Below are 24,950 nucleotides of genomic sequence, written 5' to 3'. Positions count from 1 at the left end.
GGGAGAGGTACCCAGCGGGGTAGATGGACTTTTGAAAATCAAAATATTCGGGGTAACGACAATAAAGCTCTTTTGCTTTTTTATGTTCTTATACTCTTTTTCTTTCTTATTTTCTTTTTATTATTATACTTATTATCTTATGTGTTAATGCTCTCTCTCTCTCTCTTTTATTTGCTTTTGCGCTTATGCGCTCTCTCTTTCTTTTATTATACTTATTAAAACATGTCGACTCTTCCAACGAAAACTATAGTAACTTAAAAATTACAGTTTTGAGAAAAATTGCATTGAATCTTTGATTGTTAATAAYAAAATTAAGGAACTGTTTACTATTATTGAAAATAATGGTTTATTAAAAAAAAAATCTCATTGTTTTTGTATTTTGGGTCCTACATAAGCCATCGTAACTCAAAAACCAATTTCGTTCATAATTTGAATTAGGGAAAAATTGAGGACCGCTACACTACCACACCGCTGACAGTTTCTCTGTTCTAATCTAATACAGGGTGCGCCAGAACTTGCGCCCCAGAGAAAAATGCCATGTAAGGTAAGGTACCAGGAACATGGAAAAATTTTTTTAAAAATTTTATTTATAGAAATAGAATTTATAAATTTTGCACTTTGACTATTTATTTCTGTTGGAAAAATACTTTTCTAAGTTTTTTGCTACAAGCTGTTAGAAGAGAAAACAAGGAAGCTGTAGCCTAAATTGTATCTCTGTCTAATGTTATTTATGGCTTTTATTGGCAAAATTTTTGTACTTTTACTAAATAATTATAAAAAAAACATATACTTACAAGATCATCAGTATCATTAAATAGACATAAAAAATGTCAAATGTTAAAAAATAAATGTCAAAATTTTTGACAGATAGAATTTTTTAAACATTTTTTCCAATAATTTATTTCTCGCGTATCTATAACGTTTTAACACTTTTCTGGGTCTTTTGTACTCTAATGAGTGCATTTGGAGCAATTTTTTAGTTTTTTTGACTTTTGTCAAAATTTTAGTCGATCGTCGGCACCTTAAATTTTCTTTCTTAAAAAAATGTTGTCCTGGGCACTGAACAACAAATGACCAATTTCGTGAATTAATTTCAATGTGAAAAGTTCAACTTTTGATTGTAGAAAAATGTGATTTTTGAAAGTCGACTCATGAATGCACAAATTAGCAAGAACGCGTTCTACAAGTGATCGCGTGTGGGTTTTTAATTTACGACATGTGTATTTGTAAAACAGAAAGTTCAAATGAACATTATTTGTAAATATTTGCAATGAGTTGTTTGCATTGGCATTATTGTAAAACATTATTTTAATGGTGTATCATTTTATCAAACATTCGAGAAACTGTGTCGTTTTTAACATATTAACAACATTGGTATGCGTTTTCAAGAATTTTTTCTTTTATAGTTGTGTAGTTTTTATTAATGGTGGAGGTCATAGTTCAGTGGACAGATTCTTTTGTTTCATATATCCACTAGCCTACTTATTCAAATTACAATAATTTTCAGTTTTGTTGAAATTTACAACTCGTGTCGCACTTTTTGACCCATTTCTTGGCTACTTTCTTTTAGCAGACGTTTTTAATTTTTTTTATCATAAAATGAGTTTATTTTCTTTGAAATGGCGTGTGTATTGTTTGTATTGTTTGAATTCCGAGGTAGTGTGGTATAATTTTCTTTGCTAGCATGAGGAATGAAGTTTGTTGGTCTCCTGACCTGTGTAGTCGTGTCATAAAAATTGAACAAGACTTCCTAGTACAACCTGCACGTGCTTCATCATACCTACTTCAATACACGAATCAATCATTTATAACGTAATAAACATTGTAGGTACATACTTTCAGTTCGATTAAAGCCTATGGCTAGATCCGGAATCCGGATGGAATGAGAAAATGGATTTTTGTTCGAGTGTGTTGTTTAATAATAGCAAGTTTAGCATATCAGCATTTGAAAGCGTCGTGAGCTTAGCTGAAACAATGACATTGGCTTGGACTGCATGCATTGTATTTATCGGCTCATTTGACCTGTCACCTTTTGACACGTGCCTTGTGGCGTCAGTTTGATTTGCATACAGCCTTAAGTGTATCATCAGGCATTTTCCGCTGAAATTTCAATTGACCTTAACGAACAAAGCAATGAGGGTGTGTGTATTGAATCTTTTCAGAGATGACACATTTGTGGGATGATTATTGATTTTTCAACTTCTTCACGGGCAGATAAAGTAGGGCTGTGTGGCGTATGAATGGGGGTGGGGTGTGTGGTAGTTTTGTTATAACAGCATAGTGCAAATCTGTGGCTTTTAATTTTTAGGGATGTCGCCCCAAGCAAGTGCGTTTTAGAAGGGTGAATAATCTGTTGTTGCGCGGCCGCTGTCGCCTTATTCCCTCAAGCCGACTTTTACATTTAGGTAAAATAGTGAGCCTTCAGCAAGAACTAGCGACTGACATCGCGAGATGCAGATGGTCGAGCAGAGGTTGTGGCTTGGAATGACACTGACCTCTCTTTGACCTCACTCCTATATCTTCCGCAGGTCTCCATCTAAAGTAATGGTTGATTGATTCAGATTCGTTTTTTCGATTCTTTTACCGAAGTGCAAATAAATCACAATGAAATAGTGGCGTGCTTAGCTTAGGGTGCATAACAAAGCAGCTCGTGGTTTTTGTGATCTGATTTTTGGACCTGACGGCACAACCTTTTTTTACCAAAAACCAAATTAACGCTACTTAAAAACTGACGCGCTATTAAAACATGCTTACTTTGAATTGTAAATACTATTTTAATATTTATTAATTTACCGCACCAATGATTCTCTCCAAACTTTCTAATTTGCATCTGCCAAAAAGTTTTTACATCGAAAATTCTTGAATCATTTAACGGCCGCTATAGATCATCAGGTGGCAATTATAAAATCCACCAGAGTACTAGTGATAAACGACAAACAGCAATTTAAATTATCCCAGAATCGATACAGCGTAATGACAAAAAGGGTTGAAACTGTTAAATGAATTAAAAGACAGTCGCCCTTATCCACTTCGGTTTAGTTTTGATATTGAGATAATGAAGAGTTTTCTTTATGTTCGCTTATTTTTAGTCTTAACAAGTTCTTAATGAACGGTTACGCAATTTCGCGGTTATATTTATTATTATTTGTCACGCAGCTGGTGTTTTTCAACAATTAAAGTTTGCTACATTAGTAATTACCGAGGAGTTGTAAGTAACACTTGTCCTTAATTGTCTCTGGTACGACGAACATTTTATTATTTATTCGTAGTCGTGCGTTTCGTCTGCTTGCAAGCCGATGAAACGCTTGCTCTTAATTGACTAATTACAGCTTTTGTCACTGCTGACTTCACACTACATTGATATGCTACCAAAAAAAATTCTACTACCCTTTCATAAACAAGATACAAGCTTCAAAAGGTCTCCGTGTCAACGAGGGTAATTCTAAAAAGCTCCTCAACTTTATTTCATTACTCGAGATTGTTTTTAAATTGAAATGACTTTGGTTCAAAGATAAAGATAATAGCATCCTAGTCTCCCATCTTATTATTATTTATCGTATTACTTTGTTTTTAAACTGCGCACTTCTTATCACAAATCGATAAACCAAGGACATCCTCAGCATCTACACCAACGCAGTTTTCATATTTGAGCAATTAAACTTAAAGACATAAAAATGACAATGACGCACTCACAACTGCAAGAATAATTCCTCTATTTAAGAAAGAAGTAAAGTGTTGCATGAATTCATTTGTCTTCCACATATACAGGATGAATATAAAGTATGGAACCAAGCGGTTTTATTTTTGATCATTTGCCTCCAGAAAATAATTATTAATATAAATTAGAGTAATATAAAAAATGTGATCGTATTTTTTTTTGTCAAAATTGCAATTTATGTGAAAAACTTTTTATGAAAAAATTAAATATAAAGCAGATAGTTGTAATGAAAAAAATGATTTTATAGTGGGTGGCCATTTATAAAAATAAAATTTTTTGTAGAACTCAAAAACAAAAGGAAATTTCGAAAAATTTTATTCTTGTTAAATCATCACATTTTTATAGTACTTTATCACTTAACAATTAGTTTTTTCAAAAAATAAATAGTTTAAGCAAAAAACGTTTGGTTCCATACTTTCTATTCACCTGGTATGTGTGTTTTCAATGTCCTTTATTAAAATTACAAAAAAAAAAATTATTGTGTTGTGGTTTAATAAGCGCGATCTGTAAATGGCTATAACATCGATTAGCAGCGTTCCAAGGAGGTTAAGTGTGCTTGGGAATAAGTAAGGGCGACGTGTTCAAGGGTTCGCGTCCTGCTCCATGGTCAGGCTATCGTAAAGATAAGCATCACGAGTGATATACGAGACCTTTTTATATAAAACGTAAAGAACAGGAGCATCATGTTGCAATTGGACAATCTGCATAAATCTATTGTTAACCGCAGGAGGGATGTTGCGAAATAGTCGAGGTACAAACATTTGCCCTTTACAAAAGGGGAACTGCTCCACGCCACAGATATTGGGGATTAATGCATGCCAATTATAGACACAATTCCATCGTAATGTGCCAAGTGAAATGCATAAATCTTTTTCTTTATTTTCAAATGTTTTCTTTTTTCGCCAAGCAATGAGTTTCAATTTCTCGGAATTATGGCACAAATATCGCGTCCTCTCGAATTTATTACCTCGCGGCGCGTTAGATGAGGAAAACACATAAGTGTAATCTAATAGTGATAAGACTTTATAGTCCCATTTGGCGATGACTGGAGAAAAGCATAAAACTATACTTTGTATACAAATTCTGCGTTAGAAACTCACACTCAAAAGGTACTCGTAAAATATGCATTCACTAAATTTTACGACAGGTATACAAGCGCAAATTACCATAAATCAAACGAGATAAGCACTATTTTTCGCCGATTTCAATTCTAGGTGTTAAAACAAAATTTGAAAGCTTGACTTATAAGTAAGGCTCGGATTATTATATGCAAAATGCATATTTGTTTTTAAGAGGTATATCAACAAAGTTATGTTTTCTATGGATATCTATCTAATGTTTTTTGATTAAATAGGCCAATTAAWAAATGCATATTTTAGCAACTTCGTGCATAATTTAAAAATTAAAAATTTCTGTTCAAGTTAAAAATTAGACAGTTTAAGCCGGACTCAAAAAATTAGTATCCTGAGTGTTTCCTTTTTGAATTCGTTTTATACAAGTATGGAACTAAGCGTTTTTTTAAATCATTTGCCTCTAGAAAACAATACTTAATATAAATTAAAGTAATATAAAAATGTGATCGTATTTTGAGAAAAAAAATTGTTGTTTTTGAGTTATGCATTTTTTTGTCAAAATTGCAATATAAAGTATGTCCCCGGATTGGGTTTATAAGAGGAAAAAAAAATTTATCTTTGATTTTACGCCAAAACTGCAAAGGAAAAGAAGTTTTTGCTTTACTTGAAACCAGCAAATCTGTAATTAAAACTTCATTTCATTCAAAAGTTCATTTTTCTCTGCTTTTTAAGCGGTTTTATTATTTTGATAATGATGTCACTTTGACAAATGAGTTTACGCAAGTTAAATAACAAAAATGTTTGTGAAAAACATAGTTTTAATAAACAGCAACTCAAAAAAACAGCTTTAAGGGCCAAGATAGGGAATTTCAATGCATTTTTCGCAAAGGTTTTTCTCGGCTACTATAAGGAATTTTTTTGTTTTTAWTTTTTTATGAAACCATTTTAGATATTTCTATGGATATTGTTATGTAACTAATTTAAATTCTTATTTTTTATATATTTTTTAACTTATTTTTTATAATAAAATTATAGTATTTGTATGGAAACTAACAATGTCCTTCCTACATGTACCAAAGACCTTAAGAAAAAAAAAATGAAATCGTTCGGATAATTAATAACTATAAAATCTCTTGTGGAAAATATTATTAACTTTCGTAGTGTGAAAAACCAAAGTCATTTTTAACAAGAACTATCATTATTTAATTAATAAATTAATTGTCAAAGTGACATATAGTTGTCTTAATTGATGTATGGTGATAACGTAACTTTAAAAACAATTTTTTTAGAAGAGAAAGTAACGCACACCTACGAGTAGTTGAATTTTAACGCTAAATAGAATAAGTTAAAATTTTGTAGGTTTAAAGGATGTACAATAAAAGAGGTAAAGTTTAGACCTCCAAACCTTAGGTTTTCTAGAAAGCTTATTAAAAGCTCTACACGATAAAGTAATAACATACAGGGTGTTTCATTTAAAAAAATCAAGTTACTTAATATTTTGCAAATGTGAACACTCTGCAGTAGTTCCAAAAGATTGATCGAATTTCAGCCATAATAATTTAGGACCAGACTCAGTATAAGTGGTTACAATTGTTTTTATCCAGTTTTTATTACTAGCAAAGCAGTTGTGATTTTTAAAAAATGGTACTTTTTTTCATAAAATTGCCCATAATGATAAACGGTCCATAAAACCTAATATGGATATTCTTAGAATTAAAAACTCTTTCAAATAAGCGCATAATATACCGGTGTTCCATGAGAAAAAATATAATTTTGTTGCGCCACTCTATATAGAAATTACTTAAAATGACGAAAATATTTTTGGACCATAGAAAAAATAAATGTCTATCTAAAAACCGCATTTCGTTATCTTCTTTACTGTCAGAGTAATCGAAGAACTACGGAGCTCTGAGACAGCCTGTATTTGCGCATATTTTACGAATTTTTCGTGCATATTTGTTATCAACAAAATTATAAGTTTTCCATGCATATCTAATGTTTTTTGATTAAATAGGCCAATTAAAAAATGCTTACTTTAGCAACTTCGTGCATATTTTAGGAAATATTGCATATTTGTGCATATTTTCTTCAAATCAAAAATTTCAGTTCAAGTTAAAAATTGGACAGTATATGAAAAATGATCCGATTACAAAATATTTTAAAGAGAAAACAACCGGTAATTCGTAAGCCAAACTCAAAAAATTAGTACCCTGCTGAGTGTTTCTTTTTTAAATTGTATTGAACCAAGAGGTTTTTTTTTAAATCATTTGTTTCCAAAAAATAATAATTAATATAAATTAAAGTAATATAAAAAATGATCTTATTTTAAGAACAAAATTTTGTTTTGTTTTTGAGTTATTCGATTTTTGTTGTCTAAATTGCAATATATGTAAAAAATTATTTAATACAGAGTAGATGGTTGTAACCTTCATGAAAAAAATGTTTTTGTGATGAGTTTTCATTTGAAAAAAAAATATTTTTGTAAAACTCAAAAACAAAATAACAAAAATTTCAAAAAATTTTATTTTTGATAAAACATCACATTTTTATAGAACTTTATAATTCATCAATTAGTTTTTTCTAAAAATAAATACGTTTGACTTTTTATTGTTCAAAATTTTGCATATCGATGCATATTTGGCATATATTGGAGCATATTTCTTAATATTTTGTGCATAATTTTGTGAAAATACGTGCTTATATATGCGCATATTTTACGATTTTTTCGTGCATATAATCCGAGCCTTACTTATAAGTATCAACAAACTATTGTGGTGTCCCTTGGTGACAGTAAGAATGACCACGAGAGGTTGGGATTTATGGTCGATGGCAGTTGACAGTGGGAAGAAGAATTATTGGAAGATGGAAGTTGGTGTAGGGGTTGATTGGTTTGGTAAAAATGTAATGAGGGCCTAAATAATTTGGTGGTGAGGTATCCCGAGTGTGTGGTCGAGGACAGTGAAAAGGCGTAGCGCCGAATCCACGACGACTAGCGTTGGCATTGTAGTCAAGCTATTAGCAGGGATTTATAGCATTCGTAACATAGTCGTCTATCGTCCAAGATCTAATATGTGACCGGGAGATCGGGAAAGGCCCGAATTACCTATAATTGCGCTAAGTGGACTCAGTAGTCTCCACTGTGAATGACAATATATTCCATCCCCAAYCCGCAATATGTTACACAYTGTACATGACTAATATCGGATTTTTTAGGGAGATTTCCCTTTTGAAATTCGCCTAACGCAAGAATCACGAAGGGGCGTCCGACTTACTAATTTGCCAACGCGAATTGTTTTGCTCGTTTATGTCGTTCAAAGGGCATTTAAAAAAGACACGTTTACGCGATGACTTTTTACCTTTGAGGCCCAAAGGTCATTGGGGGTTAATTCACGGAATTTATGGCCCAAAAGGGACAATTTATCTGCTAATATAGTAAAATATAACCTTTCCATAGGTCAAACGCTATTTTCCGAACGCGTTTTACGACCTAAACTTTAAAACATCGCGCGAAATTAGCGAAAAAATAATCTGATCACTTTGCGCCATCCCTGATTTAATGCACGAATTCATCGAAATCAGGGATCACAACTCTAATATCGAATTATTGGGATTATCCATGTCAGCAGTAAGCGATTAGACCCCAAAATCCGTAACATTTCATGCGGAAATTCTAAACAGCATCATGTCGCAAAAATTCACATCTGGTCAGTTTTTCGTAATTGCTCCGGGCCTTTCTGGATTCATTTCATATTCAGATTATTGTTTGCGCTGGCCTAATGCTAAGCAAGCAACTCGTTAAATATGATAAAGGGCAACACTCTCCCAATTAATTCGCGAATATTCACGAACTAATCAACCACCAAGAACAAAAATAGTTTTTTTCATTTGGATATTTTTAGAATTTTCTAACTGCAGTGCTGAATATTGACAGGTCATTCGCTTCCACAAATTAAATTATACGTTTAAAACGGTCTTTTGGAATTTGTGTGAATACTGCTGGAAATGATCCAGCTGATGGCCATTCCGCATTTATTAACGCTTTTATCACACACATGAATTGGTTAACGTGCTATAATCTCTGTTAATTAGAACACACAATAAATAAAGTTTACAATGATAAATTGTCATTAAATTTGACAGCAGCCAATACAAAATGCGGTCGAAAAATTTCATTTTACGGGTTTATGTTTGTTATAAAATAATTCACTGTTGGGTATTAATAAGAAGTTATGTAAACGCAGCGGTTGACTAGAACTTGCTGTGTCACGCCAATCACGTGATTAACATTAACCAATAAACCACACGTATGTAAAATGTTCCTGGAAATCGATTGGCGTATAGTCATGACTATTTGTGTTTTTGTTGTAACTGGCAAAAATTTTGTCAAAAATTAAAATGCGCTTCGAAGATAAGGTGACCAACCGAACTGTTTTATACAGGACAGTACTCTTTTTGTGGATGCTGTCCTGGTCAAAAAATAAAAAAAACAGTAGAAGTACTGTTTTTTTTAATGTTCTGCCAAGCAACTTCAAATGCAAATAGAAGACCGAAGAGACAATGCATTTTTGCTATTTGCTGTTAAAAATCGTTAGTCGTCAGAGGCATATGATGAAATCAATAGTTCAGCTTTTAAAAACATTGTAATCGGTTTTTATTCAATCTTCGTACATTTTAAAAGTGTAGAATATTTCAAATGGATTTTGCTTGAAAGCATTCCTAAATTTGATGATCATGAGAGCTTTTGGAGATCTTAAAAAAATGAAGAGCTTTTAAAAGCAATTCATTCTTCAAAGAAATATAATTTTATTAAATTAACAATTAGGTGTTTTTATATGTATTTTTTTAAATTTGTTAATGCAATTTTCTTTTCTTGATGTTTTTGAGTTTGAATGTATACAAATACTGTTTTTGTTTGTTTAAAATAAATATTTAGTAGCTATCCACCAACTTTATGTCCTGGTTTTGAGTATGGAAAACGATTACTTTAAAACATTGTTTCTGATTTTCGTAAATTTGAGATATGTTATAGAACGTGTAAAAATAAGTGACACGCATTTCACCGTTTTTTATTTTTTCAATGTTATGTTGAAAAAACAGGGATGTACAAAATTAAGTACCTCGGAGCAAAAACAATTTTCATCTAAAGAACAAATCAACATATTGAAACGAAGTTTTTTTTTTAATAATAGATATAAATAGGTACATTACGGACGTGATAATATATGTATTCTAGAAATTTGTTATTAAGAAATAATTTAAAAATATATTGTTTAAACGAAAAAATAAACAATTACGCAGGTTTTTAAAATTCTCAAAAAATTTATGTATTTTTACCATGTCTTCACATAAGTTGTTTTAAAAATGGCTGAAATTTTTTTTTTTTGAGAGCGCTGCATAGTGTCACTTATTTTTACACGTTCTATAACATATCTCAAATTTACAAAAATCAGAAACAATGAGTTTTAAAAGTGATCGTTTTGGCATGGTATTACTCTTTTTGGTTTTCTGTAGTTGGTCACCTTAGTTTAAGAGTCTCAGAAAAGTAATAATATATTGGATTAGAGGCGTGATGGTGCAGTGACATAAAGTTCTGCTTCCGGTAGGAAGTTAAAAAAATGAATTTTCTGAGTTTGAATGTTTAAAAGTTAGTTCTTTACACAATTCAAAATGTAAAAAACCTATGACAATATTACTTGCTTGATCTTGAGTTACGCATGTTTCAACTGATTTATTTTTTCCATTTAGTAATTATTGATTTAAGTTGCTTTCGACGAGCTGAAATATTAGTTTAGAAAAGTGAAATGGCAAATAAATAAAAACGTGAACCCCGTAGAGCTATAAAATGTTATAGGAGCAATAAAATAAATATGACAGCAATTTTAGTTTAATATTCAAGAAATCAGATTTATGAAATTTATGAATTTTTAAGCATTCCTGTGAATTTTGTTGAAACTGTTAATTTAAGTAATATTTATTAAAACGTAAAAATATCGTAAAACTCATTGATGTGAGATAGGAGTGAGTTATTCGTGTCAGCACCCTATCTGTCGGACGCGGGGGGTTCCGCTGAGGGGACGCAACAAGAATGGTGTTTAGTTATTCAGCGGCGGCGTGTGTATAATTTAAATTGAAATCTTATCTGTAGGGCTTGACCTTTGGTTGTTTGGGCCGGCGGGCGGCTACTAATCTACTTCAGCAATGGGTTAAATTCGGAAGCGAGAGGAACCGAAAGAGTCGGATTTACCGGCTTGTGGGTGCCCAAAACCCATCAGTGATGAATCCGGCCATAGGCGTAGACTCCACTCCTCCACGTCTCGTCTTTATTGCATTTAAACGCAAATCTCCGAAAAAGCTACTGACACAGGACATGCCGAATAATAAATCACTTAAAAAGCACTTAGGGCTAGAACTTGAAACTGGACGATCCTGTCGTGGAGGGCTGGTTACACCAGTTCGAGACTATCGCTATCGCTACTTCCTTAATGACAAGGGGCGAGTTATTGCGCCTTTTTCATCTTAGTGTAAAAAGTCGGCGCCCATGGACTCGAGTATGCAGAGGGGAGTGCATTCGCGGCTTGTGGCTCATGGACTCTGATGGCCCCAGGCCTCGGGCGTACCAGCGAGTCACGACCTTTCGTAACCTAACCTGCTTACCAACTTCACACACAAGAAGCCCTGATCACATAGTACAACATTGCTCTTTGCTCTTCTCCGCGCAACTTGGCCAAAATTTAATCGTGCTGCTTGATCAAATGCGACTATTTTAACACAAAAAATCTTTTTGTTCTGTTATAAACCTTTAAGCGGTCTYTTACAATAATGCTGAGCAATGGAAGAACATTGACCACGATGGAATAGGTCAAAGTTGACGCAGGTGTTCATCTAATAGCAGTGCGCAATTCTTAGCTGTTCTCTTTATGACACATTGTCCATTTGGGAATTTTGGTGAAAAGTCAACTTTTATTGTTTTTCTCACCGGTTCACTCAATTTTAAACAAAGCTACTATATCTRGTRTTCTTATTTTTTTGCTAATTGTTAAATTTTTTCGTGTTTTATTGATRGTAAAGTTGTGTAGTTTTGGCCCCTGTCTGGGTGCACTATTCACAATTAATTAACAAAGATATCTTGGTGTGGGAGAAGCGATAGCCTATATTATAGAATACAAGAAGCGCAATTGTGTGAAAGGTAACGAAGAGGGCTTGTCTGAAGGGGTAACGCAGGAAGAACTGATAATGCAAAAGTCCACAATGGTGACCACGACGAGTCTATTTCAACAATGCATTGCTTATCAGAGTTGTTGCAACTATCACTACTATATCTCAATGAAGTGCGAAAACCGAAACAATACGTCTCATATACTACTAAAATAATCAAATTAAAAAAGACTTACCAGTCGTAAAAAGGACTATAGCTTTAAGGCATGAATATTCAGCTGAATCGACGTGAAGTGCTTTTAATTTTTCTACTTGTTCCTGTGAAAAGAAACAAAGAATCAAACAAAGAAAAAATTTTCAGTTTGCGTTACCTGAAATATCCTAATATGATCCATAAATTGTACAACTCGATCTGCACACATTGGTGATGCATGTAGACCCGCTGCTGCTATCAGTGGTGCCACATGAAGTGGCATTGAACACTGACTAGCATTTAAAACGAACAATTCTGACCATACTAATCGTAGTAAAGCAACCTGGAAAAAACAAGACCAGCATTGGTCAAAATTGACTTAACAAGTTTTAACGTTTTACCTGATCTGTGACTTGTAAGTCGGGAAAAAATGGGATATTTCTCGCCCATTCTACCGCTGAAAACAGGAGACGCGCTGCCAATTCGCAGATATTGTCAATACCCATGATATTATTTGCTTGTATGCATTGTCCATACCGACTTGTAGGATAAGGCTCTGCCCTTAGTAACAACGATATGTAACTACTAAGGTAAGTGTGATTACTTAGAGATGAGGTTACAGAATCGGTGGAGTTGAGAAATTGATTTGGTAAACCTGGAAGAGCTGGCTGAGATGGGGGCACTCGACCRCGCTGGACGGCTGCAAAAATTCAAAAATTATGACTATTTATGAAAGGAAATGTGTAATCCACCTAACAGGTGGTGTGTGATAATCACGGTTTAGCATTTTGGCTCGAAATTAATTTATTCCACATTGAACAATCATTTTTGACCTTGTCTAACCTACGAGAGGAAGTAAACAAAACCATGAATCGTAAGGAAAAGCCGCCAACTTTCCCCGACAGGATGCCAAGATTATTTTGCTGGCCCCAAACCAATTTTATTCAATTTAGGCATTTGTCTGCTGCATAAATTTTAAAGTTGTTGAATTGTTTTGTCGAAATATTAAAACTGGTTTGCCAACTCCATATTTGGCCATAATTTCCTAATAGTTGGATTATTAATTTACTCGACAAGAATAGACAGTACAGTTAGCTTTCATACCGGATGAATTTGTTATAAACGAAGGAATTCTAAGCTACTGACAATGAGTCTTTAAGGAGAAAAACAAAGAAATAAGAAGGGAGGGTCAGAGCTACTCAGTGCATACATATATTAACATTTTTATTACAGCAATTAGTAGTTTCTGCCACTGTATGAAATAATAATTTTTTGAGTACGATGATTGTCTATCGATCAATCAATAATTTACTGGGCAATTAATTAATCGGTTGATCGATTTGTGTGACGCTTTGTTAGGTGATTAATCGAGCGCTCAGTCGGTTTAGAAGTGATATCGACACACATAGACATAACCGATCGAAAAACATTAACAAGGAGTGACTAATCCTGTGTTAAGACAACAAGTTTGTCAAGCATGTTGTCTTAAGAGCAATTAATAACAGTTTGATAATGATAAAAGTTTTTTCGTTTCGCTGTCAATGTTAATTTGCAGTAAAGAAGACATGAAAACAAATTGAAAAACAGGTTCTCAGTGCAAAATTATGTATGTCTAGTTGTTTGGAATGCAGTTTTTTTGTTTTGACACACTTCAAGCCACATTAAGGATGGGTTTAGTTTGATTCATCAATGCTTTTACGCTGGAAATTTGTACTTTACACCTTTTAAAAGCACCGAAAACCGAACGATCTTAATCTATGGTGTACAAAGGCGAAGTTTGCTCGATGGCACTGATACGACCTAAAGGCAGTGTTATATGGTCGATCCTTTCAAGAGAAATTTACCTTGTCTTTGACGATCGCAACTAATTTAAGAACTTCTAGGACAATAGAGGAGTGATTTTGTCTCAAATGTTTTGCTTGAATGGAGACTTAGTGACAAGAGTTTGGCTAGGTTGTTATGGCAGGTGTAAATAATTAAGTTGATTGCATATAAGATGGGCGAGTCTGAGCGTTGCAAAGGTTATATTGACGCAATCGGTACTTAAAAATCGAGAGAAGTATTGGAGGCGATGGGCAGGTATAAGTCGAGATAGTGGTTCTTGGTCGATATCAAAGTCCATCAGCATCTCAAGAACCATAACGTATAACGAATAACACACCATTAATCAAGCTCCACGGCTGTCTAAGATCATTTATATAAACCGTGACGTTTGAATTAACATTGATTGCTGTTCAAGTTTTTCAAATTTTTTATGACATGTACATTATTGTATTGGCTATTAATAGTCACAAATGTCACAAGTTGTTCAACAACAACTTTCTCGCGTTGAACCTTAAGTCTAAGTTTTTGTAATTTCGTTACTTTTGGATTTTGATTGTACGCTGGGTTCGTAGTAGAGTACCATCGTTGTTCGGTGTTGGTCTCTGGTCGCTGCTCGCTTGGTAAGGCTACAGGGTCAGGGTCAGGTAAGGTCATTTCCCACGATAACCACATTCAGCATAGCAACCTAAGACTTCAGAATCTGAATTATAATCCAACTTCCACGCAAAAACATTTTTACGCGACAAAGAATTTTTCTATCTTCAAATATTTCCAGGCATCAACAATAAAACTTCAGCAATGTGCGCTCGCACACGATACATCAATGGGATCTGGAATACTCGACACGTGCGTCGAATTCTTCAATATCCACGACTATTTCACTCAAAAAGACTCAATGATTTATCGCCAATGTAAGAAGCAAATTTTATATCTTGTTGTGCAAGAACTTTCAACTCAAATCCACACAAAAATTACATCACTTCCGAGTAATCAACGCAAATTTTGATTTCTCTCACATTTGTATTAATTTTGTTTTCACTTTCATGCAATGCCGATTTTCTTTTACTTTTTATTAGCACTTTGTTCATATCTTAGATAATTTATACGGCTACTACGAACATCCTGTAAAATTTGCATAAAAAATTGAAAACAAGCAGAGCTTTGGGCTGACTATTGCATGATTCCAAGTACTTTGTAAAGTCATACAAAAAAATTACAAATGTCATGAAAAACTAATGTGGTAAAATGGAAAATTAATTTATAAACAACCATTAATTGTTGCAACTTCAATTAACCCAACCGGTCATTATTTTGATTTTTCAGGATCAAAACGAGACAGGAGACTATACAACTGGCTAGATAGGATTACAAAAAAATAGTCCAAAAAATATACAGTATGTCCCCGGATTGGGTTTCTAAGAGGAAAAAAAAATATCTTTGACTTTACACCATTTTTTGCTTCATCTGAAACGAGCAAATCTGCAATTAAAACTTCTGATTCAGTGAAAAGAAAAGTTTATTTATCTCTTGATTTTGGATTTGGAATAATTTTTCTCTGCTTTTTAAATCAAATCACATTGGTGGTTTTATTTTCTTGACAATGATATCACTTTGACAAATGAGTTTTCGCAAGTTAAATAACAAAAATGTTTGTGAAAAACGTAATTTTGATGAATAGCAACTCAAAGAAACAGCTTTAAGATAAAAAAACAAAGTCATTTTTAACAAGAAATAACATTATTTAATTAAAAAATTCATTGTCAAAGTGACATATGGTTGTCAAATGATATGACCTAAAAGCAGAGAAAAATTATTACAAAATCTAAAATCAAAAGAAAAATCAACTTTTCTTTTCACTGAATCAYAATAATGAAGTTTTAATTACAGATTTGCTCGTTTCAGGTGAAGCAAAAAATGTTTTTCCTTTGCAGTTTTGGCGTAAAATCACAAAGATAAATAAAAAGATTTCCTCTTGTAAACTCAATCCGAGGACATACTCTATATTATATCACAAGGTAAAGAAGAGATTTTTTTATGTCTACTTAATGAAACTGATGATCTTGTAAATGTTTTTTATAATTATTTAGTAAAGGAAAAAAAAATTGCCAATAAATGCCACAAATAACATTAAACAAAGTTACAATTTAGATACAGCTTTCTTGTTTCCTCTTCTAACAGCTTGTAGCAAAAAACTTAGAAAAGTATTTTTCCAACAGAAATAAATAGAGTCAAAGTTTTTTCCATGTTCCTGGTATCTTACCTTACATGGTATTTTTCTCTGGGGCGCGAGTTTTGGCGCACCCGGTATATTGTCAAATAAATAACACCGAGACTTAAAAAGCAGAGAAAAATTATTCCAAATCCAAAATCAAGACAAGAATTAACTTTTCTTTTCACTGAATCAGCATAATAAAGTTTCAGGTGAAGCAAAAAATGTTTTTCCTTTGCAGTTTTGGCGTAAAATGAAAAATAAAAAAAATCCTCTTGTACAAGAGCCAAGATTTTTTTGAGTTTAGTTGTAGTATTTTACATTTAACCATAAACTTAAAAATAACTAAATAAACAACAAACAAATAATAACAGAAAAAGCAAAGAAATGAATAATGAAAAATAGCAATTCAACATTGATTATGTATTTTGTAAAAGTTTCATTGCTATCTTTTTTAACACTTACTGATTTTATTAAACTTGTTTAATATCTTTGTGAATTGTCGAAATAGACTCACAATGGTTTTTCCTAATTATGTTTTTTTGCAAAAAATCCTTGTTCCATACTTGTGTCTACCAATTTTAGTTTTGTTTTTACTACTTGTACAGAAAATTTATTTGATTTGATTTTTGGATATAGTATATTAAAACACAAATGTTACAAACATTCTCATCGTGATACGTGTTACAAATGCAAGAGTATCACAATGAGAGGTTGTAACACGCGTTTTTATACAATTTTTTCTATTGCGAGCTTTTTAAATTGAAGTTATTATTATATTTGACAGTGAAAATTTTTGACACTTGACTATGCGGTACCCAAATTGCTCAAAAATCGCTTAAAACAACAATTTCTTACTTAAAAACGACATTCTATGGCCAAAAAAGAGTGTCAAAATTGTGACACCGAAATGGGAAATTTTTTGTTGTCAGTGCAAACCGAGATTAGGGCTATCACACAACAAAGTTAGTTGTGGTGGTTTAGTATTTATTTGTGGCGTGTAAGCTCCCTTTTGTTTGTGGGGAAGTTTTCGAAATGGAGTAATTTATGTATGGGAGTGAGTTTGAGACGGGCAGGCAGGCATAGGCAGCGCCAATCTTCGGCGGTGCGATGTCATTTAAAGTCGAGGTCGTCTGAGTATTTTATAGCTCGGCTTGGAATATGAGTTGACCCCTGGTTACAAAACGTAAAATCATGGTGTCGCCCTACAGCTCAAATTTCTCGTTTATGAACCAAGTTCCAGTAAAATATTACAAAGAACAACAAGAAAGCACATTTCCCGAGTAGTGGCTATAATTAAATTAATGTAGTGTGGACAAGATTGCTGTCTTGTGTGTCCCACGGTCTTCCTTCAGAAAACTAATGGCCCCAATTCTACGAAATTTATTTCAAGCATATCTCGTCTGTTATAATATTCGCTCGAGAAACGCCGGAATACAACAAACAGATCGTTTAGAATGAATGATACCTTTTTAACACCTTTTAGTCTTAGGGTCCACACAGCTTCAGGTAAGTGCAGGTGTGTTTCTGGGTTAAGGTTTATCACAATGGGCACACGCTAACACAACAAAACATAAAAAAGGGACAACTTTTTGCTTGTTAATATCGGAAATTGGATTGTTTCATGAGTAACGAAAATCATAGATTTGGCAATATATTTCTTATGGTAGTGATTCATGTAATCCTTGAAGGTTTTGGTTCCCACGAAAGGTATAACCCAGGGTGATTTGAATAAGTCCCTTCCCTTCTTTCGCTTAATTTACATAATGTTTACTGGACACTGGTCATCTATCCGTTACCCTCATTGCAAGGTGTCTTTGCGAACCCTTCAGAACTAGTTCCAGTTCTTCTACCTGACTCGTTATACATGGTTTTGTCAAACGCTATTATTAAAAGGATATGTCAGTAATCCTCAGCCGTCTTTTCCGGTTTGGCGAGCCGCAGCGAATTTTGCATATAAGACATCCTCAGAGCAACCAAAACTAAATTACGAAAAATATGAAAAGATTCTTACTCGCTTTCGGCCGACGACGTTGCCCTGAAGATGTCGACCAGAAATCGATCTTTCCTGTGGATTTGCTCGAAATTAATTTTATTCGGATATTTAAATGTCGGTTTTGGGGTGAGGGAATGCGAATTCAGAAACTCAGGTAATGACGGAGCGATGGATCGGGATATTTTCCCATATACTGACCACCAATACGACCATTAATCTCAAGTCAGTCGTTAATGTATGCAAGCYGTAAACGATCTTTTAGGTACGAGAAAGGCCCTTTGTTGGACCTTACGGTCAAGTATTTGTATATTAAATCGATCAATCATCTGCAAGAATAGGGAACGTTGGTTTGCTAGCCGGCTACTCGCTTATACATACATAAGCCTAAATATTTTCATACGATCTTTGCTTGACCGAGATGGAAACCCGTGGAAATATTAACTTTGCAAGTAATTTCAGCCGCTATCCATTATTTGAAAAACCTTATTGAAATGTAAATCACTCCTCCGCGCAACACTAAACACACAAACCGATTTCAAATTCTCACATTCTTTTTCATACATTGTTCCTTAACTTCACTTCTATTAATAACACGTCTCCACATCTGGAACTTTTAGAGCAGACAAGCCAATRACTTCAACGCGAAAAATTTCCTCTTATGAAAATTCATTGAGGTTACAGAGACAATGTGAATAAAATTATTATGTTTACTTTCCTTCTTCAGTATACTGTTAAATAAACATTTATATTATATTGACTCAAGTCTTTATTYCAATGAACTTGAAACAAGAGGCACATTTATGTTGGTCATTTTTTTGGCTTAAGACGACTTAATCCAAAAAGTAGAAGCCAATCACTACTTTTTGGGCAAGGATAAGATAAATTGGTTGGATTGTYGTGATTTCTCACACAAGCATTTAGGGCTTTTAACAATATCCAAAACGCTTGTTGAGTTTCGTGCAAAATTGGTACGTCCTTACCTTCTCTCCTCATTCCCATCTTCATACATTTTTTGAGGCGACAGTATTGACATTGATTCCTGTGGTGTTGGTCGATAGGGCAATTCCTGCTTCCTCGACACGAATATGTTAGATTCCTTCGAACACTCCTCTTGAAAAATGACTTGCAACCTGTAACATCAAAAACAGTTACTCACCTATCATGCGAGCTGACGAAGCAGTATTACATTTTATGCAAGCGACGTTTTAAGAACAATTTTTTATAAATCAAATGCGAAAAATCAAAGTTTGGTCGTTTGGAATGTTCGGTTAAAAATGAAAGTTTTGACGAGTGAATTGTTGAAAAATGGAGTAAAGTAATTGGGGCAATAATTCGCCTGTCATACGTGTGTCTCCTTCAAAGTCTTTTATAGTTTTATGACCGAAATGTTTTTATAAAGGTTCATTTTTCTTTCGTATTCCCCAAAGAGCTGTCAAATCCTCAACAGAGGGGCCATAACGATGTCTAGATTTTTCACGTTTTGTCTTTGCATCAGATAATAAAAATAAAGCAAAGTATTTTAGCCGGTTTTAATTGTGATTATAATAGACATGCGCTTTGTGTATTAATGGAAGCCCTTAGATTAACGCCACCATTTACTTTTATTTTAATCCCAATACCAATAAGAAAGGTTTCTTAAGTATTGTACGACTTCTAGCGTATTTCATTACAATAATACAATCAAATTTCGTCGAAATTATTTGAGTGGCTTTATCCGGAACGAATCGGAATCCCGGAAAGGGCATAATTACATGCATTTTGGGGCGTAAAATGGCCGTTTCACTTCAGTGTGAATTTATCGAGGGCTAGGACCAGGTGGCTCTCCCTTTTTTACATTTAGAATGATTTAAATGTGAGCTCTGGAGCCACACATTTGACCATTTATTTGCAATTAATTTCTTAATCGAATAACAAACAACTAGGAAAAATAGCATATAGTTAGACTCAGTTAGAGGGCTGTCTTGCCCAAGTGAATGAACTGACAGACTTGTAATTACTTTAATTACTATTATAATTGGTCCTGATAAGATCTTATGTATACGCAGCGAAGCTGTTCGACTCAGGAAACGTTGAGAACAAGACATCGATAACAGCGAGATTTACACTTCACATTTTACTATTACAAGTCTTACTTTTCCCTCTTTCCTCTCACTTGAGGTAATTTCATTTGCACTCTATTAGAAAAACCGCCTGAATCATGAAATTCTTTTCATAAAAAAATACACGATGATATAATACCCACTACGTATATGGTAAACACTGTACCTTAGGTATTTTGTTGGAACTTGTAACCATACTGCGTAATAATAGAGGTATATACTTATTTGAATTCATTTACATACCATCATCAACTTAACAACTTTCTTGATACGTCGGCTTAATTTTACGGAATTCACAGAAATGGGATAGCATCTAAATATACAAATACCTCAATTTCTGAGATTTATAATAAACATCAACAGGAAACACCGATTGCTCAAAAAAGAATATTTTAACTAGCTTTTAAAAAAATAAGAAAACATAAAATGTCACAAAAACCAACCACACATTTTTTATTTCAAAACAGTATAGTGTTGCCCGAATAACTGGAACAGTGATTTAAAAACATTTTTTGTTTAAAAACAACAACAAACGGTTTCATTATGAAACTTTTATTGGTTCGTAGAAGTTCCTTAGAAGTGTGAAAATAAATAAAATTCTTTTCCATGAAACAAATTTGAGTCAAAAAATTGTTCCTACTCGGAACAAATACTTTCAATTTCTTAAAGTTTAGCCGAAATAAATATCATTTTGATCAAAAGAATAAAATTCAAAAAACAAAATTGTTTGTTCTAGAATATGCTTTTTTCTCAGTGTACCTAAAATAACTATTTTAGGTGTTTTTTAAAATCTTCAACCACTTGTCAGAAATGCATATTACAAAATAAGACGTTTGCATGTGCTTTTGGGAACTTTGACAAAAATATGGTTTGTTACACGTACCTAAAAAGTTTTTGGGGACTCATTATAACTTATAACAAAAATAACTATTTTAACTTTGGAACTTTAATTTAAAAACATTTTTTATTTAAAAATAACAACTAACGGTTTCATTCAGAAACTTTTATTTTTTCGTGGAAGTTCCTTAGAAGTGTGAAAATAAATAAAAAAACAAATTTCCATGAAACAAATTTCGGTATTATATATATTTTTAATGTGTAGTTGTAATTGAGTCAAAAAATTGTTGCTACTCGCAACAAATACTTCCAGTTTCTTAAAGTAAATTACATTTGTTTAGCCGAAATAAATATCACATTGATCAAAAGAATAAAATTTAAAAAACAAAATTGWTTGTTCTAGCATTTGCTTTTTTCTCAGTGTACCTAAAATAGTAAAATAACTATTTTAGGTATTTTTTTTAAATTTCAACCACTTTTCAGAAATTAATATTACAAAATAAGACATGTGCTTTTGGGAGCTTTGACGAAAAATATGGTTTGTAACACGTACCTAAAAAGTAGCAACGATTCGTACGTAAAAACTATATTTTAGGTACTTACAACAAAAATAACTATTTTAACATAATTCTTGTCTTCTCAAATTTGTGATAATTTCGTTTAGAATCTGATTTTTTTTGTCTGAAATTTGAATCATCAATTACAAAGCATAAAACATAAAAGTTTTGTTATTTATTTGTTTATTTTTTTATTTTCCACACTTTCTTTTGGATGACTGAAAAAGGAAAGTTTKTGAAAACTGCAAAAACCTTCCAGATAGGTACAAAAATGTAAATGAGAAACTTTGACCAAAGATAAAATTCTATCACATCAAAATAAGTGGAGCTAGAGTCCAATAATATGACATAAGCAGCTTAGAATAAAACACCGATTGTGTGATTGTGATAGTGTCACGTGAAGCTTTAAATATTGAATAGCATCACACACGAATATTAAGAGTGAAAGTTAATTCGAATTAATTTTAACGCGTCAATTTTATTACATAAGTTGGAAGAGTGACACAATTTATGCTTTTCAGCTTTTCACCTGCGACATCTTTAATTAATGAGGAAATATCAAAAAATAGAAAATATTCCACGTAACCAGAATGCAAATTTATAATACGATAAAGTTTAGATTTTTTTCTGATCGGTATGCCGGATGTGGGTCAGGTCGGGTCAGATATGTGGCGAATGTTGAGAAGAATTGTTTTTCGATTTCAGGCGTGAAAGTTGCTGGAAAGATTTTGAAGAAGACCACCAAATTTTGCTTTGGTTTTTGAGACTTGTACGTAACCTAAATCATTTTGTGCAAATTTCTTTCCACATAGCCCTGTTTTTGATTTAGACAGTGGTAAAGTGGAGAAAGAGATGAGGTATTGTAAAAATTAGCATAGTGAATAGTGAATATGCATGAGATGCGTGTGGGCTGGTGATGTTGTTCGCGTGTTGGCACTCACCTTCACACGTGAATTGTCCATAGTGCTTCCCCGAGCTTTTATCCCCGCAAACAACGCACTCGATGTTCTGGTTCTTGTCGGCACTGGTGGCGCTGTTCTGGGAGTTTTGCGAGGGAGTTTGCCGGTTGACGAGCGCGAGATCTGGGTTTTCCAGCGTGATGGGGTTGATGTTGGTGGGTAGCGCAGTTAGGTTGGCGGTCGGTGGCAGCGGATTAAGTCCGTTGGGCAGCGAGTTCAGGCTGGTGGGAATGGGGTTGACGAGCGAGGACTCGCGCCAGGAGCTGGCCACCAAAGCCATGGCGACGTCCGGCGGATCCACGTCACTCACGCACTCTCGCGCGCCCTCATGACCGTCGACACCGAGTTCACAGTTCACCAGTTCACCAGATCGCCGACTCCTGGGTGAGCCGTTCACGGACTTGCACTTGACGTTCGCGGCTTCGAGCTGAGCACGTATCTCGCGTCGGAGGTGATAGGTCAACCCCACGGCACACTCTAGCCTCTACTAGTGACCTTTCGGTCTCGGGCCCGACACCGACTTGGCCTGGGCGGTCCGGGGAGGTCCTTGGTTCACAGCCGGGTCACGATAGGCCAAGGGGCGTTCCGAGACTGTGGTGGGGGCGCCGACGCGCGGGGGGACTACTCACACTTCTACTCGCATCTGACTATACCACAATACTCTTTCTTATACTACAACAACCGAAACTACGTTACGTATGTATTTGCTGCTGATGCTTCTCACTTCGACATCTACTCCACGCGAACGAGATCGCAGTAGTGCATGACCCGACCTCTTCTTGTGATGTTCAAATCCTCTCCAAGTGCACTTTAGTGTTACATACAATATTTATCTACTACAACTATCATCAGTGGATGTGGTGCTCAAACACAACAACACGCTCATACTTAACATAACACCAAGGTTTACTCCAAATGATCTAATCTGTGACGATGGCTATTTGTGCCTATTAMRCGCAAATTTCATTTTTAATTTCAAAAATTTCATTATGTAAGTGAAAAATAACAATTAGCAATGTCAAAATTTTTATTTATTTTACTTTGTTAATTTTTTATTTTAACAATTGTAAATCAGAAAGGAGCACAATTGTTTACCATTCTTAAGCACCAATTATAAGTAAGAAACTAGGATGCTAACAAAAAGATTAATTGGTTTTAATGGTCATTAAGCGTACGTGCTTTTAAAATAATTTCATTCACATTAAAACACTTCAAGGTTAATTATAGGTGTATTCAAACTGTCTCTTTACTCATGACGTTGAGCATTATGCCCATATGTTACAGCAAATTAGCAGAACCATACCATAACAAGAGTAATAAAAATGTTTAAAAAATTAACCAAGTCTTGATCAAAGACAAAAAGTTTGAGATTTGACTGAAATTGAATATTCAGGAGTTGGATAAAGTAAATTTCCAAGTGATCAGCTGCTTCTCAATGGTTAATTGTCTCTTTGCGATAAGATTTTTGTCGGGAAAGCTGCGATAATGAAATGTGTGAGTTGCTTGTCCTAATAAAATGTGATAAAGCAAATGCCGGTCTAGTGTAATAATTAATAGCTTGCGGTGTTGAATTTTTTACATGCTTCGACATAAATAAAAGAGGCATGTCGTGTGCCACGGATCCGTTTCAGGCTCTTGTGGCTTATCTCCATCCCGAGCAAGCTGGAATAATAAGTTTAAATACCTAATCTGTATAACCATAAACCCGAAGAATGGCAAAACATGAGATGAAGAGGAAAGGGTTAGTGTACTAAAGGCCATGAAATTTGGCTTTTGTATTGCGGCTCACCTGATATATTCGGAGCACGCACCTAATCCTTTTGTCATTAAACACACTATAGAAATTATTAGGGGTTATCTGAGAGAGTAGAATGCACAAATACGGATGACCCRAACACCTTTGGAATGTTTTTAATGTTTTGATCTGGCACCGATAGCCCTTATTACAATGTGACGCATTTTTCATAATTAATCACACACGATAGAAATATCGAGGCGTGGATCCTTGTACCAATTGATGGGTAATTTGTCAGAACCCTCTTTTGTATGAATAAAACCATAATTCTTAATATCGCACTACTGGAAGCCTTTCATACACGCCTGATTTTATCCACTACGTGCATCCCAAACAACTGATCTCAGACAATACTCTCTATAATCGCGCAACATTGGGTTTCAATCGACTGAAGAGACATCAGCGTCCCATCAAGGTCACACATTATTAATAATAATTACAATTTATTAGCAAAAACTAAAAACACATCACAAAAATAATTACAAACACAGATTTTTTCAGTGAGATATGGGGTATGTCACAAAAATAAAATAAA

The 24,950-nt window shown here is 33.9% G+C and overlaps 1 protein-coding gene across 2 annotated transcripts in view; it reads right to left on the bottom strand.

The window, feature by feature from the left end:
- Positions 1–24,692, bottom strand: part of LOC123006604 (steroid receptor seven-up, isoforms B/C) — a 28,182-nt gene extending 3,490 nt beyond the window's left edge. The window contains exons 1-7 of one of the 2 annotated variants that reach the window (XM_044401205.1): positions 24,410–24,692; positions 22,603–24,282; positions 19,149–19,298; positions 18,187–18,240; positions 12,541–12,839; positions 12,318–12,482; positions 12,183–12,264 (exon numbers count right to left, since the gene is read on the bottom strand). In XM_044401205.1, the coding sequence (XP_044257140.1) occupies positions 12,183–12,264; positions 12,318–12,482; positions 12,541–12,839; positions 18,187–18,240; positions 19,149–19,298; positions 22,603–22,900 (1,048 nt within the window). In that variant the 5' untranslated portion in view covers positions 22,901–24,282; positions 24,410–24,692. The remainder of the gene's footprint in view (positions 1–12,182; positions 12,265–12,317; positions 12,483–12,540; positions 12,840–18,186; positions 18,241–19,148; positions 19,299–22,602; positions 24,283–24,409) is intronic. The other variant, XM_044401206.1, reaches the window with a different exon arrangement.
- Positions 24,693–24,950: the final 258 nt, after the last annotated feature.

The sequence above is a fragment of the Tribolium madens genome, unplaced genomic scaffold (genome assembly GCF_015345945.1).
Source record: "Tribolium madens isolate multiple individuals breed KSU strain unplaced genomic scaffold, Tmad_KSU_1.1 Scaffold_2;HRSCAF=44;Tcas5.2_LGX, whole genome shotgun sequence".
Classification (NCBI taxonomy): Eukaryota; Metazoa; Arthropoda; class Insecta; order Coleoptera; family Tenebrionidae; genus Tribolium; species Tribolium madens.
The sequence above is the reverse complement of the archived record's forward strand: the minus strand, read 5'-3'. Positions and strand labels throughout refer to the sequence as shown.